General features: G+C 37.2%; 2 protein-coding genes across 2 annotated transcripts in view; one reads left to right on the top strand and one right to left on the bottom strand.

The window, feature by feature from the left end:
* LOC122062963 (seed trypsin/chymotrypsin inhibitor TI5-72-like) overlaps nt 1-16,630 on the top strand; it is a 98,167-nt gene that overhangs the window by 14,212 nt on the left and 67,325 nt on the right. The window lies entirely within an intron of this gene.
* Nucleotides 9,572-10,336, bottom strand: LOC122063008 (seed trypsin/chymotrypsin inhibitor TI5-72-like). The gene is made up of 2 exons (XM_042626663.1): nt 10,151-10,336; nt 9,572-10,005 (listed from the first exon to the last, which is right to left on the bottom strand). Exons 1-2 carry the CDS (start codon nt 10,272-10,274, stop codon nt 9,782-9,784), a joined length of 348 nt encoding a protein of 115 aa, XP_042482597.1. The 5' UTR covers nt 10,275-10,336; the 3' UTR covers nt 9,572-9,781.

The following is a 16,630-nucleotide window of genomic DNA, read 5'->3' as shown; positions in this document are numbered from 1 at the left end:
GCCAATTTACATAAACAAGCAAAGTTCACTTCACGCAATTTTCTGATGCCCAAACCACCTTCTTTTTTTGGTTTACACACCGTATCCCATTTAATCACAATCTTCTTCAAGACCTCCATATCCCCTGACCAGACAAAATTTCGGATCCAACGCTCCACCAACTTCATCGATCCTTCGGGCTACCAATATATAGAGAAATTATGGATTGGAATCCCAGAAATGACCGACTTAACAAGTTCCACCCTTCCAGCCATAGATAGGAGTTTCCCTTTACAACCTGCAAGTCTGCTTTTTATCTTATCCAGAAGAGGAAGAAGGTGGTTATTTTTCACTCTTCCTTTAAAGATCTCCACCCCCAGGTATTTGGTGGGAAAAGTAGCCGCTGCCACTCCTAAATACTCAGTAATAAATTGTCTTCTATGAAGAGCAATTTTCCCAAAAAATATCTTGCTTTTCTCCAAGTTAATCTTCTAACTAGAGAACTCCTGATACTTGGATAAAAAAGCATGGAGCTGCTTAACATAAGTGGCAGAGCCATTCATAAAAATGAAAATATCGTCTGCAAAAAGCAGATGAGAGCGAGTAACAGCACCTCTCGGACCCAAGAAAGATTTCATCTTACCTTCCTCCACCATATTTCTGAGGCCTCTACGTAGCACTTTCTCGGCCAAAATGAATAGAATAGGAGAGATGGGGTCCCCTTGTCTCAAACCACGGCCAACCTCAAAAAAACCCACTGGACCTCCATTCAATAAGATAGAAATCCTTGTTGAAATAAGCAGCTGATGAACCCTGTTAATCCACTTTGGAGAGAAGCCAAATTTTTCTAACGTGGCAAACAAAAAATCCCAAGAAAGGGAATCATAAGCCTTTTGCACGTCCAGCTTTATGCCCATACCACCTCCCCTTACTGCAGAGTGCATCAAATTTGCTAAGTCGGACGCTAGGCCAATATTTGATGAGATGATTTTACCCTTCTGAAAGGCACCCTGTTTTGCAGAAATTAATCTTGGGAGAAGAGAAATTAATCTAGTGGCAGAAATTTTGGATAAGACCTTACAAAAAAAATTCCCCATACATATGGGTCAAAATTTATCTAAGGATGATGCACCTTTAATTTTTGGGATCAAGGTGAGGAAACAATTATTGACCCCTTTAGGGATCTTTCCAACCAGGAAAAAATTAAAAATTGCCCGACAAAAGTCTTTCTCCACAATGTCCCAACACCTTCTAAAAAATTGACCTGAGAAACCATCAGGCCCTGGAGAGCTATCTGCATCAAGATCCCACACCGCCTGCTTAATTTCCTCTCTGGTGGGAATGGCATCCAGCAAAAAATTATCGTCATCAGATAATATTCTTGGAATCTGGTCCAGCAACTCATGGTGAGGAGTTATCAGAGTATGAGAGTGGAAATTCTCATAATAATTAACCATATAATTTGCCAAATCCTGATGCTCCAAAATCCAAGAACCATCCTCACGCTGCATAGAGCTAATCTGGTTTTTTGATCTTCTAATTTTAACCGAGAGATGGAAAAATTTTGAATTTCGATCCCCATTCTTTAACCATTTGATTTTTGCTTTCTCAGACCACATTTTCTCATGCAGCTTTGATGCATTCAAGAGAGCAGTTTTTGCATCGACCTCTTCATTAAAAAGAAGGTCGGTCATTCCAGATTCAGCAATAGAATCCTGCACTCTTTTTAAATTTGACGTAGCCTTATCCACTTCCTCATTTAGATTAGGGAAAACCCCTTTTGCCCAGGCCTTGACAACTAATTTACATTTTTCAGCTTTTGGGCTAGTCTAGAAATCGGGTTTCCACTAACAGACTGTGACCAAACATTCTCCACCAATGGGAGAAAACCGTTGTTCTCCATTCAGAAGTTGTGGAACGAAATGGGATATTGGGGGGGTTTTCGGACAGCAAAAGACTGAATCAACAGAGGAGAGTGATCCGACACAGAGCATGTGAGGACCCGCTGGGAAACATTCTTGAACTCATCAATCCACTGCTCATTATAAAAACTCCGGTCCAAGACCGCCAGCACATTACCCCTTTTACGGTTATTCGACCAAGTGCATTTTTTCCCTTGAGAGGGGCAGGGAAAGAGCATACACGAGTCAACCATAGCTTGGAACTCTGCTGCCGATCCCAAATTAAAATTACCCGGCCCTCTTTTCTCATGAGACATTAGAGTGGCATTAAAATCGCCAATAACTACCCATGGAGAAAGGAAAGATGGATTATTGGTAATGGTCTTCTTGCTAATTTTTGGAAGGATAAATGGTGGGGACAGAGATCTATAATGGAGGAGATCAACTTAGATAATTCCAGCTCTCTAATCACTTCTGCTACAGTGGGAGATTTTATTAGAGAGGGACAATGGCATCTTCCAGAGGTAAATGCTCCTTTGCTTAAGCAGATTTTCAATCAGATAAAAAATATTAAAATTCCCAGTGTGCAAACGGAAGATGTAAGTGTTTGGTCTTTAACGCCTATGGGGAATTTCTCCACGGCGTTAGCTTGGGAGGTCATCAGAAAGGAGTCGCCTAAGGTGCCTTGGGCCTCATTAATTTGGCAAAAGGACTTACCCCCTAGATATTCTACTTTTGGATGGCGGCTGGTTCACTGTAAGCTTCCTATAGACGAGATCATTAAAAGCAAAGGTGTCTACTTGGCCTTTTGCTGTTATCTCTGTGGGATGGCCGAAGAAAATATTGATCATATTTTTCTCCACTGCCCATTCTCTATTTCTATATGGGAAATTTTTTTTAATTGTTTTGGGATTCAGTGGAAAAACCAGGTGTCGATTGCTACCTTCCTTCTATGGTAGAAGAGAAGAGCTACTGGCCTCAACGTTAAAAAGCCATGGAAGATGGGATTTCTGCTAATTACTTATCATCTATGGTGGGAGAGAAATCAAAAAAGGCATGAGGCTAAGGCAAGACAGGCTAATTTTATTTTTGAATCCATCAGACATGAGCTGATTCTATGTCATGGCGGTTCATGCAAAGAGGTTAAGGCAGTTTCAGATGTGTTATGCTGCAGGAATCTGGGCTTATCGATTTCTCCCTCAGTTTCTTCTCCACCCCTTGAGGTGCACCGGTGTCGATCGACCCCTGGCTGGATAAAGATCAATGTGGATGGTAGTTCCTTGGGTAATCCTGGTAAAGCTGGAGCAGGTGGTGTGATGCGAAACAGTGAAGGCCAGGTTTGTGACTCTTTTAGTATTTTTCTGGGTATTAAGAAGATATACGAGGCTGAGTTTGAAGCGGTATTGGAAGGGATTGCAATGGCGCAGACTCATAATGCGACACATGTGTGGATAGAATCAGACTCGGCGTCTGTGGTGTCTGCGATTCAGCGAAGGCAGATCCCTTGGTTTGCTCTCCAAAAATGGACCTTTTTTCTTCATTATTTGGAATCCATTTCTTGGAAAATAACTCACTGCTTTCGGGAAGCAAACCCCATTGCAGATTTTCTAGCTAAAAAGGCCTCTAAGTCTGGCTTGTCTGAGACTTCAGTGGAATTTCCTAATCGTATTGTAGCAGAGCTCGTGAATGATGGTGCGAATATGCACAGATTTAGATTTGGCTAAGATGCTCGCTTGCTTTCTCTACTGATGGCATTGCCGAAGGTGGAGACAACAAGTTGGGCTAGTGGCTTCAGCTGTATTTTTCTGTTTTTCTCTCCTTTTTGGATGTTTTTCCCTTCTTAATAAATTACCCTGTTACAAAAAAAAAAGTAAGCATAAGCAATAACTAATGCTGGGGTCAGAAGGCAAGGAGATCTTTTCTCGTCCATCTATATTTGAGCGTAGAAAACGCAACTAGCCATATTTAATTTTGGAACGAGAGTTAGGTTCGGAGGTTATTAAAGAATTTATTTCCCATCTCACATTTCACCTGAACAAGAAAAAAAGCCAAATCAAATTAATTTTTAGAAACTTACATATGTGATACTTTTTTACAATAGCAGAAAAAAAAATGATTACATCACATGCATGGGAACGTGCCTTATTATAATTATGAGTAAAACGACAATCATTTCAGGCTTTTGGTTATGCCCGATGGCCCATAGGTTCCCTTCTGCAATGGATTATGGGTCGCAAAAGATTGAGACTATTAATTAATTAATTAATTATTATTTTTATTTTTTAACTTAAGATCAGCAATGAAATTTATTATTAAAGAATAAATAAAATGATATTAGCAGCTAAGAGAACAGCTCTATCAAAAAAAAAAAAAAAAAAAAGAGCTAAGAGAACAGCCTTATATAAAAAATAAAAGATCAACTTATTCACTTTCGATATTGTCATCAGCAGATAAGAAGATTCTAGAAAATTAGGGGTGTTAATTGGTCGGGTTGAATCGGTTTCGATCTAGGAATGAAGGAGACCAAAACCAATCTGTTAAGGAACTTCAGTTTTTGGTCAATTTCGATTTGGTCCTGTTTGATTTTGATTTATTTCGGTTTTTCAATATCGGGTTAATAATGATTTAGATCGGTTTATTATTGGACTTGAACTATAATGAAACTTTACATTCTTAACTTATAGTGACAAAATTTGACGAAAAACACACTTTAAATTTATGATTAAATCATGGTTTTTCGTTTGAAAAGAAAAGATAACTAATATTGAAACTAATGGATAACAAATTACTAAGAAGATAACTAATATTGAAATCACAAAATGAACCTTATTATCCAATCATTCATTTAACTATACAAATAGTTTTGTATAGTGAACAAGGAAATCAATGGAAGCATTATTATAATTTACAAATCAATTTCTCTGTTCATAACCTAATATTCAATGATTTGTAACAATTCCCCTTACAATAAAAAATATTCTCACTAATATTGTAAAAAATAGATAGTCAATTCACCAATTTATAATCTCATAATCATTTATTTTTTTATGGTTTCATTTGGTTTGGTTATTGGTCGATTCGCTTTTGACCAATTTTCAGCTGGTCCCAACATACCTAGGTCCAAAACCAATCCAATAAGGATCGGTTTGATTCAATTTGGATTTTGTCGATCGGTTTCAATCGATTTTATTGATTCGGGGCTAGGTTTTTGACACCTCTACAGAAAATAACAAAAATCCTCAAGTAAATCTGAGTTGAGATTTACCTTGAGTATCTTAACCTAATTTATCCAACGAGAAACTAGGAGCAGAATTCCAATTAGAAGAAACTCCTATCACTGTAGCATGTCTTACCAACCATTTACCACCATATTTTCTTCTTCGAAACAATGAGACTCAATTATCATCAGGCTCTATTGTATGATCAGTATCATACTTATATAGTGTTTCTTAGCTCTTGATGCTTCAACTCTATTCTATCATGGCTTTATATAGGCATTCAATGTCTCTTTCATTAGAATGACATAACCTTTTCCATTATTGTGAAGAAGAAAAGGAAATCCTGTCCCTCATTAAAAAAAAAAAAAAAAAAAAAGCAATGAAGAACGGTTTTGAAAAAAATGACAATAATCCGTCAGAAGACGAAAAAAAGCACAAAATTGTGGAGTCCCATAATCCCTGCCACTAGCTCAAGACGCACTCATTCTCAACCTCAACCTCTCCTAGGCGTGAGAATGACGGTAACCCATTCAGGATGGACTCCCATGCTCAAGCTAGAAGATTGGTCAGAGAAGAAGCACGACCCCACCATTCTGTTACCCAAGAAAATGATTAACTGACACTGTCTAAAGGAAACCCTACGCTATAAATAGTAAAAGACCCCAAAGGTACGGATACTTCACTATCTCTCATACTATTCAGCCCTCTCCTCACCCGTTATTCATTACTGTTGCAAAATAGATTGACTTGAGCGTCGGAGAGCACCCTCCCGGATTAAGCTCCAGGATTCTCTTGACTTGATCCACTTGAGTAGGACAGAGATACCCACCGATCGATTTTTCGATGCAACACAGGTGATTCTATTTATGAAGCAATTGGTAAACATTTGGGTGCAGTGATTTTATTGGATAAATTAAATTTCAATACAAAAGTTAAAATAAGCATATTATTGTGTGGAAAAAGTATCCTAGGTTGAACCTCTATTTTAATAGTATGATTATGTCATACAAGGTTTTAAAACTTTGGGATGGCATGGTAGAATACTTTATATATGTATACTTTATTCTATCATGACTCTATCATTTAACTTTTGAACCATTTTACCCTTATATCTTATCAATGGATAAATATTAGATCGATCCAGTATCAGAATCAATCTCGATCAATACTAATTCGATCCAAACCATCTTGCTCGATGTGATCTGATTTTTAAAAACTATTTCTCTTGATTGAAATTTTTAGGGCCTTGGAAACCTTTTGTAGTTCATTGACAAAAATGAAAATGTGCTTGATCACTACTTTTCGTAGGTAGGTAACTCTGGTCCACTTCACGTGGATAAATGTACCATGTCTGCTCCTCTTTGTGCAATAGTGCAATAATACAACAGTAGAGGTGGAGAAATGACATGGAAAGGGGTTGTACCTCATATATATTGCCTTGATCTGCAAAACTAAAAAAAATTTAGGACAATTATTTGTTTAAAACTTCTGGTTTTTGGGTTTCTATGAATTAATACTACACCTAGTTTAATAATTTAGGTACTACCTGGGAAATGCTAAATCCATGGTAATCTCCGCATGTGCGCAGTTCTATATGATGTGACAAACCTACATTAGAGATGAAGGATGGATACTTCAAGATGCCCTTAAGATTTTTTTTTTTTTCAACATGCCTCGAGCAGTTGAGCACCACGGTTTTCCCTTTTTTGTCCTGCATGGGTAGTTTTCAACGGGGAAGGATGAAGATTCCGTCCTTTCATGTTTCCCGAAGAAGCGAGGTATGGTAAATAATAAAATAATGGACAATAGTGCCAGTTTCAAATAAATAAGAAACAGAGCTGGTTTCAGAAAAGCACGAGGGAAATTGCTGGAAAATTACCCAACACTCAAAAACGACAAATAAGCAGACTGGAAAATTTTCAGAAGATAAATTGAAGAGAGAGAGAGAGAGAGAGAGAGAGAGAGAGAATGACAAAACAAAAGATATATTGGCAGCAAGAGCAAGGGATCTTGCTACCGGTCTCATTTGTCACTTACCTCCCATCAGACCAAGGGAAATAGACAAATAGTAACAGACGCATATAATATATCCTTCTCTAAACGGGTGCATTGTAAGCTGCTGCCTTAGTTTTTCCGTGCAAGGTAAATAGTAAGACGTAGAAGTGAAAGAAACCAGGAAACCTTAGATTTGACTCTCATTAAATAAAAAGGGTGAAAGGAGGGTTTAACAGCCTCGATAAACAAGGTTGAGTTGTGATTAAAAGGTTTTAACTCAAATTTAACATTGCTTATCCAGTAATCAGGTCTCCCGAAGAATTAATTGGCAGAAGAGGGAGAATGTGGCGTGGATTTCATGTGCTACAGTTGGATTTGATGTCTTGTCGCTTATTGCTCTCAGCCTCTCAAAACAGAGTAAGATTCCCGAACAATCAGACGAGTGGAGTGAAATGAAATGTCAGAGATTCTCAAATCTCAATTGTGACCATTTCCTATACATTTTAACCTCATGAGAAACAATAAGAGATAAATTCCATTGGACCTATTCCATTTTACATGTAAACAAAGCCATCTGCATTGTTTGCTTTCACAGAATCGTACTACTAGCTTTTTGGATCTTTTTACCTTAGAACGTAACATTGGATCCTTATTTTATTGGACTGATCAAGACTTAAGATCGATTTCAACCGATAACAATTACATCCGAGCAAAAAATAAATATATTTTCAATGAAGGAGGTTTGGTCAGTAGGATTGATTATTATTATTACAAATAATCTTTGGAGAAAGAGAAACAGAAGACAGCAAGAAGGGATTTATGGATCTGAGTTTCAATTCTTTGAAAGAATCAAGAAGGAGCTGCAGGAGGTATGTAAAAAATATTGCCACAGAAAATCCATCATCATATCAAATTGATCTTATATGTTGTCATTGGTTGGGGTTGAAGTCTACTTCTACTCCTCTAAATCACCAAATTCTAGAAGTTTACTAGTGTTAATCTTTTAGATGGTGGATAAAGCTTAATGTAGATGGGTGCGCTCTAAGGAATCCAGGACATGCTGGAGTAGGAGGAGTTCTTAGAGATCATTTGGGGAAGATTATATCCTCCCTCAAACCTCATATTGGTACAATGACTAATCATGTTATAAAAATGGCAATGGGAAGAAGAGTGGATTCTCTGTGGATGGAGTGACTCAGTGGCTATTGTAATCTTAGTTCAAGGAAAGGTTATTCCATGCTAAGTGATGTAGGACTTGCTTGCGCTACAGACTTTCTTAAAAGCAATAATTGGAAAATTACGCATTGTTTCAACCTCGATTTTAAAACCCTTACCTTACTTTTTTTTAATATTTAAGTTACTTTTATATTGTGTGTTTGGAAATGGTTGGCTTTACTTTTTATGACTATTTGTGTTTTGGTTTAAAGTACTAGAGAGAGGGGATATGTTGTTATTGTTTCGGATCTTTGGAAAAAAAAAAAAAATAATGTGGATCACGTTGGTTTTCAAAACGGAACTAATGTGATTCCACCTTAGCAGTTTTGCATGGTAAATAAGGTTGGAGTTACTTTAGGAAGTTTGTTTTTATTTTTCTTACGTCCCAAGGACAATAATTAATTTTGGGGATTAAGTAAATATTTTTAAGCTTGAAACTAATGAATGTAAAATAAATTTTAGATTTTCTTATTTTATAATAAATTATCTTATCTAGTGAATCTAGGCAATTATATATAAAATAAAATCATGAACCATTATTAAGCAAAGCCTATATGAAATGGAAAACTTTCCATCGAGAGACAGGTACAACAAAAGGGATAGAAGAGGCAGGGGAAATCCTCCATACATTAGAGATAAAGGTGATGCTCCATAAGTGAGCTAATGAGCTTCAGAGTTAAACCTACGAGAAACAAATCTTAAAGAAATAAATGTAAATTAACAAGCTATTAATAAAATATTGTCAACTAAAATGCGAGTGACCGAATCGATCATCGAAGAAAAGTGGTTCTAATTGGCAATTACTACTTGGGAATCAGAAAGAAACACCAAATGCTAAATCTATAAATTCAATAAAAAAAACACCATGAAGGTGTAATGATTGATCTACGTGTCTATCTCTTTTTTTAGATTCAAATTTTTTAAAATATATATATATATATATATTTTTTTTTTCTTAGCTTCCAAACATAGCATTAAGCTCAAATTTTAACTATGAGCTTGAGGTTCATCTGAATTGGAATTACATCAATTCTGCTTCCATAATTTTTCCGAAATTAAAAAATGGGAATGATGTTCCCATACATATCCACTCTAAAGAACTTTTTCTATAGAGGGTTAATTAAGTAGTTCAAGTCAGGCTCTACGAACTACAACAAAGAAGACCTATAAGTGTTGTTTTTTCCGTAATAAAAGGTCTAAAAATCTGCAAGTGTTTTTCTTTTGACATTAGCAAACATTAATTCATGTCAAAATTAACACCAAAAAAAAAAAAGTCTCGTCTTTATTATAAATTATAAATAAGCCAATTTGCTAACACCCACTGGTTACAATCTTATGAAGATGAAACAAGAGGTACTGCAAATGGGACACAAGACACAAAGCACACAAAGTTGGACTACTGTAGGACCACGACCATGGTTCTGGAACATAGTAGAGGAGACTATTTGATGGTAGCTAGGTGGGGTTGCGAGCTCAACGGAGGCTTGCTAGGTTTCTCTCAGCAGTTGTGACAGTGGAAAGACAGTAACTGTCGAATTGGGAAGCGATAGATTCACACAATGGCAGAAGAGCAGCAGAGACAGTTAAGTAGCAGATGCATTTGGTGCAGAGAGAAGTATCGGTGCAGCTGCAGTAAGGAGGGCTTGATTTTGTGCAGACACAGCTATCACACCAGCTACTGCCCCCAGTCTTCTTTCCTGTCGAACAACCACAACAAAATATGTGAGCATGTAACCCTCAAAGAGAGAGAGAGAGAGAGAGAGAGAGTGGCCATATAAACCACATGGAGGAAAGGTAAGAGGAACCCAAACAACATCACAGGTGGGCTTAGCTTAGGATTACCAGTTGGAATGTCAATGGCTGCAAGCAGCTTAGCAACATCGACTCTAGTAGCAGCCATTGGAGCAGGCATTGTTGCTAGAGAGAACAGCAACATTACTGTCATCAACACCACCTTCAGAGCCATTGTCTCTCAATCTCACAATCTTCACCTACAGTTTTCACACACACAAACTTGTTGATCTCACAACTTACAAGCTCATTGCTTGGGCCGTATTTATAATTGGGAGAAGCCTCTGAGCACCATTTTCTTTTACCTAAATGCCCTTGTGGGGAGAGAGAGAGAGTCACGAGTGAAATTGTCAATTTTCATGTTTTCTTATTTACTTAAGGAGAAAAGAATGCTACCTGATCATGCGCTCCTGGGTTGCAGCCAAGTACCTGCAACCCCTTTTTTCGCTAGAAGATCATTTGTATTAAAATATGGGAAGAATATACAAAAGATAAAAAAAAAGAGACACCGACGCTTACATGCACCAAAGAGTGCTCAGAAAGAAGCAATAGAGAACTAGCCCAAGAACCCCACCTTCGGCATTGCCATCAAAAGGGCACTGGACCAGAACCTCTGATGCCAGAAAAGAAAAAGGAAAAAAACTTAGACCCAATGGTATCAGGGACAGTTTGAGGCGTCCATGTCCAAATCCACTCTAACCAATGCTAGCCAAACTGAGATGGGATCCGAAATGTTGTACTTCGCCACCGACTTAGCAAGGAAATCCACAACTGAATTTACATCCCTATAACAGTGAGTGATTTTCTATTCAATTGAGGCTAGGAAAGGACTTAACCCATTCCACCGATGACGACAAATCCATGGCACCACTCCTCTCAAAATCAATAAAACCACCGCGACTAAGTCACACTCCACCCACAAACACTGGATACCCATGGCCTTTGCCTGTTCCAATCCTTCGATGACAACAAGAAATTCTGCCTCAAAATTAGTCTTCACTCCAATCATATTTCTGAAGTTTCCTTTAATCTCAGAATTTTTATTACGGAAAACACCTCCTATACCTGCCCTGCCAGGATTTCTCAGTGAACACCCATCCATGTTCACTTTAATCCAATCATCCATAGGAGCACACCAGAAACTTTCACATATCTCACGAGGCCGACGATTTGATATGTGAAGCCCAATTCTCCTAGTGTAGAGAAGATCAGAGATGGATAAATATGCCCCTGTACTACAGTAAGACTGAAGGCTAATTTCAGATCGAACCTACTCAAAGTACCTGCAACCCCTGGTACCAGCCAGGAGAATGGAATCTCAGGGATATGGGTGAAAAAATACACCTTAGGTGAGTATTTTCAAATTTTCAAACCTGCCCCTAGGATTCCATTCTCTTGGCTGTTACAATGGGGTTGCAGCAGCGAAATTTTTTCCGCCCTCCTGCACCCAAAGACATGGGTGGCACAATGACCACCTTACCCCCTTCTGTTGATGCCTCAGCACATGCTCTCGTTGGCCCTCGCAACCAGGTAGTATGCTCCCCTTAATTAAGTACCCCAAATCGATCATGTGAAGCATGTGTGTTAAGATTGCCACCCTTAAGTTATCAATGACTAGTTTGGATCTCCTTCCTTGCGGGTAAACAACACATCCCATCTCACGCCATCCATAGTGTATGGGGACCTGTAGGGAAAAGGAACCTGATTTATCAACGATTGCGTTGTTCTCAAAAACCTCATAAAACACATTCGACTGTTTGCCTTCAGGAGTTTATTCTAAAAAGCTCCCTATTATCACATTGTAGGAATCTTTCCTACACGTCTTACCTTGTGGACAGCTTATGTGGTTTTTCTCATAGATGAATATAGAGAGGCAAGGGTTTGGATTAAACAAGTGTCAAATTCTAGTATGCATCTCTTACACAACTGTGATACCCGATAATTACAATGCACTCTCACATAGCCCTGGATTTTCGAGTTCTACCTTTTCACATGGTAAAGTTCAATAGGACTAAAACTTAACATGTGAATAATGGATCTAAGATTTTAGTTATCCACAATTTTAAGGCTCCATCTAATCTACCATAAAATTGGTATGTAGGAAACAATTCCTATCACATGCATGTAGAAACAGGATTTCCCTATAAAAATTTTGAATAAAATGATTTTGATTTCTTATCGGTTTCTTTGATTGGTCCATTATCATTTTCTTATCAGTTTGAAATCAATTATATTTATATAAAAAAAATTACTTTGACACCCCTACACAATGGCAAATTGCTTGAGACACCAAAAGTTTGAAAATATTGCTTGAAGCCCCATAAAACCTAACAATGTTAGTCGGTTGTTAGTGATTGAATTAAAAGAACATTTTCTTTATGAGTTATTCAACTGAAACTTGTGAAGTTAAAATGACCAACTTACCCTTTAGAGTATTAAACTAAAATAATCCATATCGATTTAAGTAGTGGATGAAAGGATTCCCGTTTCACCCATCTTTCATCTCAAATCCTATCAGAAATTAAGGCATATTCAAGCCAGCTTAGCCGCCGGAGAAGAATAGGAAAAGGTGAGTAAGAAGTTCTGATTTCGATGGAGAAAAATACCCCAAACAAACTCACCTCAACCTGAAATTTCAATGGAGTATCCCTAACCCACCGGACTATGAAATCAACTCAACAAACCATTGAATTGAGACCCCAAAACTGGTAAGAGAATTTTGAAACAAGAGCAGCTACAGTGGGGGCCAAAATGATTTGCTTCCTTAAGAATGAGTGAACCAACAAAGATGCACTGGTTTTGGTTCGTTTCGGTTTTTTGTCGATTTTTTCTTACCAATCTGATTTTCGTTTTTTTTGTAAATTCAATCAAAAGTAAGAAAAAAATGTGATTTTTATTATTATTATTATTATTATTATTATTATTATTATTATTATTTTATGATTTTCAGGTTGGTATTAGTTTCAATATGGTTTTGAAGTTCTATTTGATGTCTTATTCGCTTCAATGCGATCCTATTTGATTTCGATCTTACAAAATATCAGCCCAAACAAGATCTACTAAACTCATATCAATTCACTTTCGATTGATTTCATTGATTCGGGCCAAGTTTTGACACCTCCTATCCAAATGATGAAAATAAAGATATTTTAATGGATACAATGTGCAAATAATAAGAAGTCTTTGGGTTAACTTCACAAAGATTGAATAAACACTTCCCATTCTTCTCATCACAATTACAATACATAGCTGTCGGGTAACAAAAACACATAAAAGCCAAATTGCCAAAATAAGTAGCTAGGGCCATTATGTTGATAAAGATTCCCAATGTAAAATGTCAATTTATACTTCCAAAATGGTTGAAAATAATGTCTATTAATTCATAGAAACCCAAAAACCAGAAGTTTTAAACAAATAATTGTCCTAAAATTTTTTTAGTTTTGCAGATCAAGGCAATATATATGAGGTACAACCCCTTTCCATGTCATTTCTCCACCTCTACTGTTGTATTATTGCACTATTGCACAAAGAGGAGCAGACATGGTACATTTATCCACGTGAAGTGGACCAGAGTTACCTACCTACGAAAAGTAGTGATCAAGCACATTTTCATTTTTGTCAATGAACTACAAAAGGTTTCCAAGGCCCTAAAAATTTCATTCATGAGAAATAGTTTTTAAAAATCAGATCACATCGAGCAAGATGGTTTGGATCGAATTAGTATTGATCGAGATTGATTCTGATACTGGATCGATCTAATATTTATCCATTGATAAGATATAAGGGTAAAATGATTCAAAAGTTAAATGATAGAGTCATGATAGAATAAAGTATACATATATAAACCATTCTCCCGTGCCATCCCAAAGTTTTAAAACCTTGATAACAGAATCATACTATAAAAATAGAGGTTCAACCTAATACTTTTTCCACCCAATAATATGCTTATTTTAACTTTTGTATTGAAATTTAATTTATCCAATAAAATCACTGCACCCAAATGTTTACCAATTGCTTCATAAATAGAATCACTTGTGTTGCATCGAAAAATCATTCGGTGGGTATCTCCGTCCTACTCAAGTGGATCAATTCAAGAGAGTCCTGGAGCTTAATCCAAGAGGGTGCTCTCCGACGCTCAAGTCAATCTTCCTTGCAACAGTAATGAATAATGGGTGAGGAGAGAGCTGAATAGTATGAGAGATAGTGAAGTATCCTTACCTTTGGGGTCTTTTACTATTTATAGCGTAGGGTTTCCTTTAGACAGTGTCAGTTAATCATTTTCTTGGGTAACAGAATGGTGGGGTCGTGCTTCTTCTCTGACCAATCTTCTAGCTCGAGCATGGGAGTCCATCCTGAATGGGTTACCGTCATTCTCACGCCTAGGAGAGGTTGAGGTTGAGAATGAGTGCATCTTGAGCTAGTGGCAGGGATTATGGGGACTCCACAATTTTGTGCGTTTTTCGTCTTCTGATGGATTATTATCATTTTTTTCAAAACCGTTCTTCATTGCTTTTTTTTTTTTTTTTTTTTTTTTTTTTTTTTTTAATGAGGGACAGGATTTTCTTTTCTTCTTCACAATAATGGAAAATGTTATGTCATTCTAATAAAAGAGACATTGAATGCCTATATAAAGCCATGATAGAATAGAGTTGAAGCATCAAGAGCTAAGAAACACTATATAAGTATGATACTGATCATACAATAGAGCCTGATGATAATTGAATCTCATTGTTTCGAAGAAGAAAATATGGTGGTAAATGGTTGGTAAGACATGCTACAGTGATAGGAGTTTCTTCTAACTGGAATTCTGCTCCTAGTTTCTCGTTGGATAAATTAGGTTAAGATACTCAAGGTAAATCTCAACTCAGATTTACCTGAGGATTTTTGTTATTTTCTGTAGAGGTGTCAAAAACCTAGCCCCGAATCAATAAAATCGATTGAAACCGATCGGCAAAATCCAAATTGAATCAAACCGATCCTTATTGGATTGGTTTTGGACCTAGGTATGTTGGGACCGGCTGAAAATTGGTCCAAATCGAATCGACCAATAACCAAACCAAATGAAACCATAAAAAAATAAATGATTATGAGATTATAAATTGGTGAATTGACTATCTATTTTTTACAATATTAGTGAGAATATTTTTTATTGTAAGGGGAATTGTTACAAATCATTGAATATTAGGTTATGAACAGAGAAATTGATTTGTAAATTATAATAATGCTTCCATTGATTTCCTTGTTCACTATACAAAACTATTTGTATAGTTAAATGAATGATTGGATAATAGGGTTCATTTTGTGATTTCAATATTAGTTATCTTCTTAGTAATTTGTTATCCATTAGTTTCAATATTAGTTATCTTTTCTTTTCAAACGAAAAACCATGATTTAATCATAAATTTAAAGTGTGTTTTTCATCAAATTTTGTCACTATAAGTTAAGAATGTAAAGTTTCATTATAGTTCAAGTCCAATAATAAACCGATCTAAATCATTATTAACCCGATATTGAAAAATCGAAATAAATCAAAATCAAACAGGACCAAATCGAAATTGACCAAAAACTGAAGTTCCTTAACAGATTGGTTTTGGTCTCCTTCATTCCTAGATCGAAACCGATTCAACCCGATCAATTAACACCCCTAATTTTCTAGAATCTTCTTATCTGCTGATGACAATATCGAAAGGTTCCCCAGTCTATGATACGGTGGATACTTCTCAGAGGAGCAGATCTGAGTGGAGCGAGCAGATCTGAGAAGATCGGTCATACTTTGTTCCAGGAAAAATTTGAAGAACTTCTTATCTCAATCATAGGATTACTGGGAACTATTGCAGCAGTATAGGAATGATGTACGGATGGAAAATTGTGGAGTTCGTTTCTTATGGCTAGTTATTGCTTCTGAAACCATGTATCACTCTTCCCTTTGAAATTCTTATGTCTTAGTTTTAGAAATCGACTAGGCTTTCTGAACTTGCCATGGAGTGTGTAGGGTGGCAAGTCAATCGATTCCCAAGTGGAGATCAACCAACCTCGCTGCTACTAGCTGCTGCTTGATCACTGCTCTGATTACTGATGTGCCTACTTTTGCGATCTGGTGATGCTCATTGTACAACCGGAAGGAGTCTGAAGGAGTGGAGCGAGCAGATCTGAGTGGAGCGAGCAGATCTGAGTGGTGCGATCTAAAACAGGGTAGGTCTTTATCTTCATCTTCATGTACGATGCAACTGAGGGGAGCGAGCAGATCTGAGGGGAGCGATCTGAGTGGAGCGAGACAACTGATCATTCTTCACAAGTCTGAAGGAGCAGATCTGAGTGGAGCGAGCAGATCTGAGAAGATCGGTCATACTTTGTTCCAGCGCAAGTGCGTAACTGAGTGGAGCGAGCAGAACTGAGAAGATCGTGAGGATCAGAGGCAGTGGGTGAGATACCGGAGAGCGGCCTGTTTCTCTCCTTTTATTTCCGACGGCAGATGAAGTTCTTTCTCAGGCGACTGTGAGTATCAGAGGCGATCGTGTTCAGGTAGAAGTG

Source organism: Macadamia integrifolia, chromosome 2 (assembly GCF_013358625.1).
Source record: "Macadamia integrifolia cultivar HAES 741 chromosome 2, SCU_Mint_v3, whole genome shotgun sequence".
NCBI classification, from domain to species: domain Eukaryota; kingdom Viridiplantae; phylum Streptophyta; class Magnoliopsida; order Proteales; family Proteaceae; genus Macadamia; species Macadamia integrifolia.
Note: the sequence above shows the minus strand (reverse complement) of the source record. Positions and strands in the feature narration are given on the sequence as shown.

Excerpts from the sequence above, each read along its gene's own strand:
- LOC122063008 (XM_042626663.1), bottom strand. The coding sequence starts at position 10,274 with ATGGCTCTGAAGGTGGTGTTGATGACAGTAATGTTGCTGTTCTCTCTA. Across the intron at positions 10,006-10,150 it reads AGCCATTGACATTCCAACTG|GAAAGAAGACTGGGGGCAGT; the intron begins GTAATCCTAAGC and ends GTTGTTCGACAG.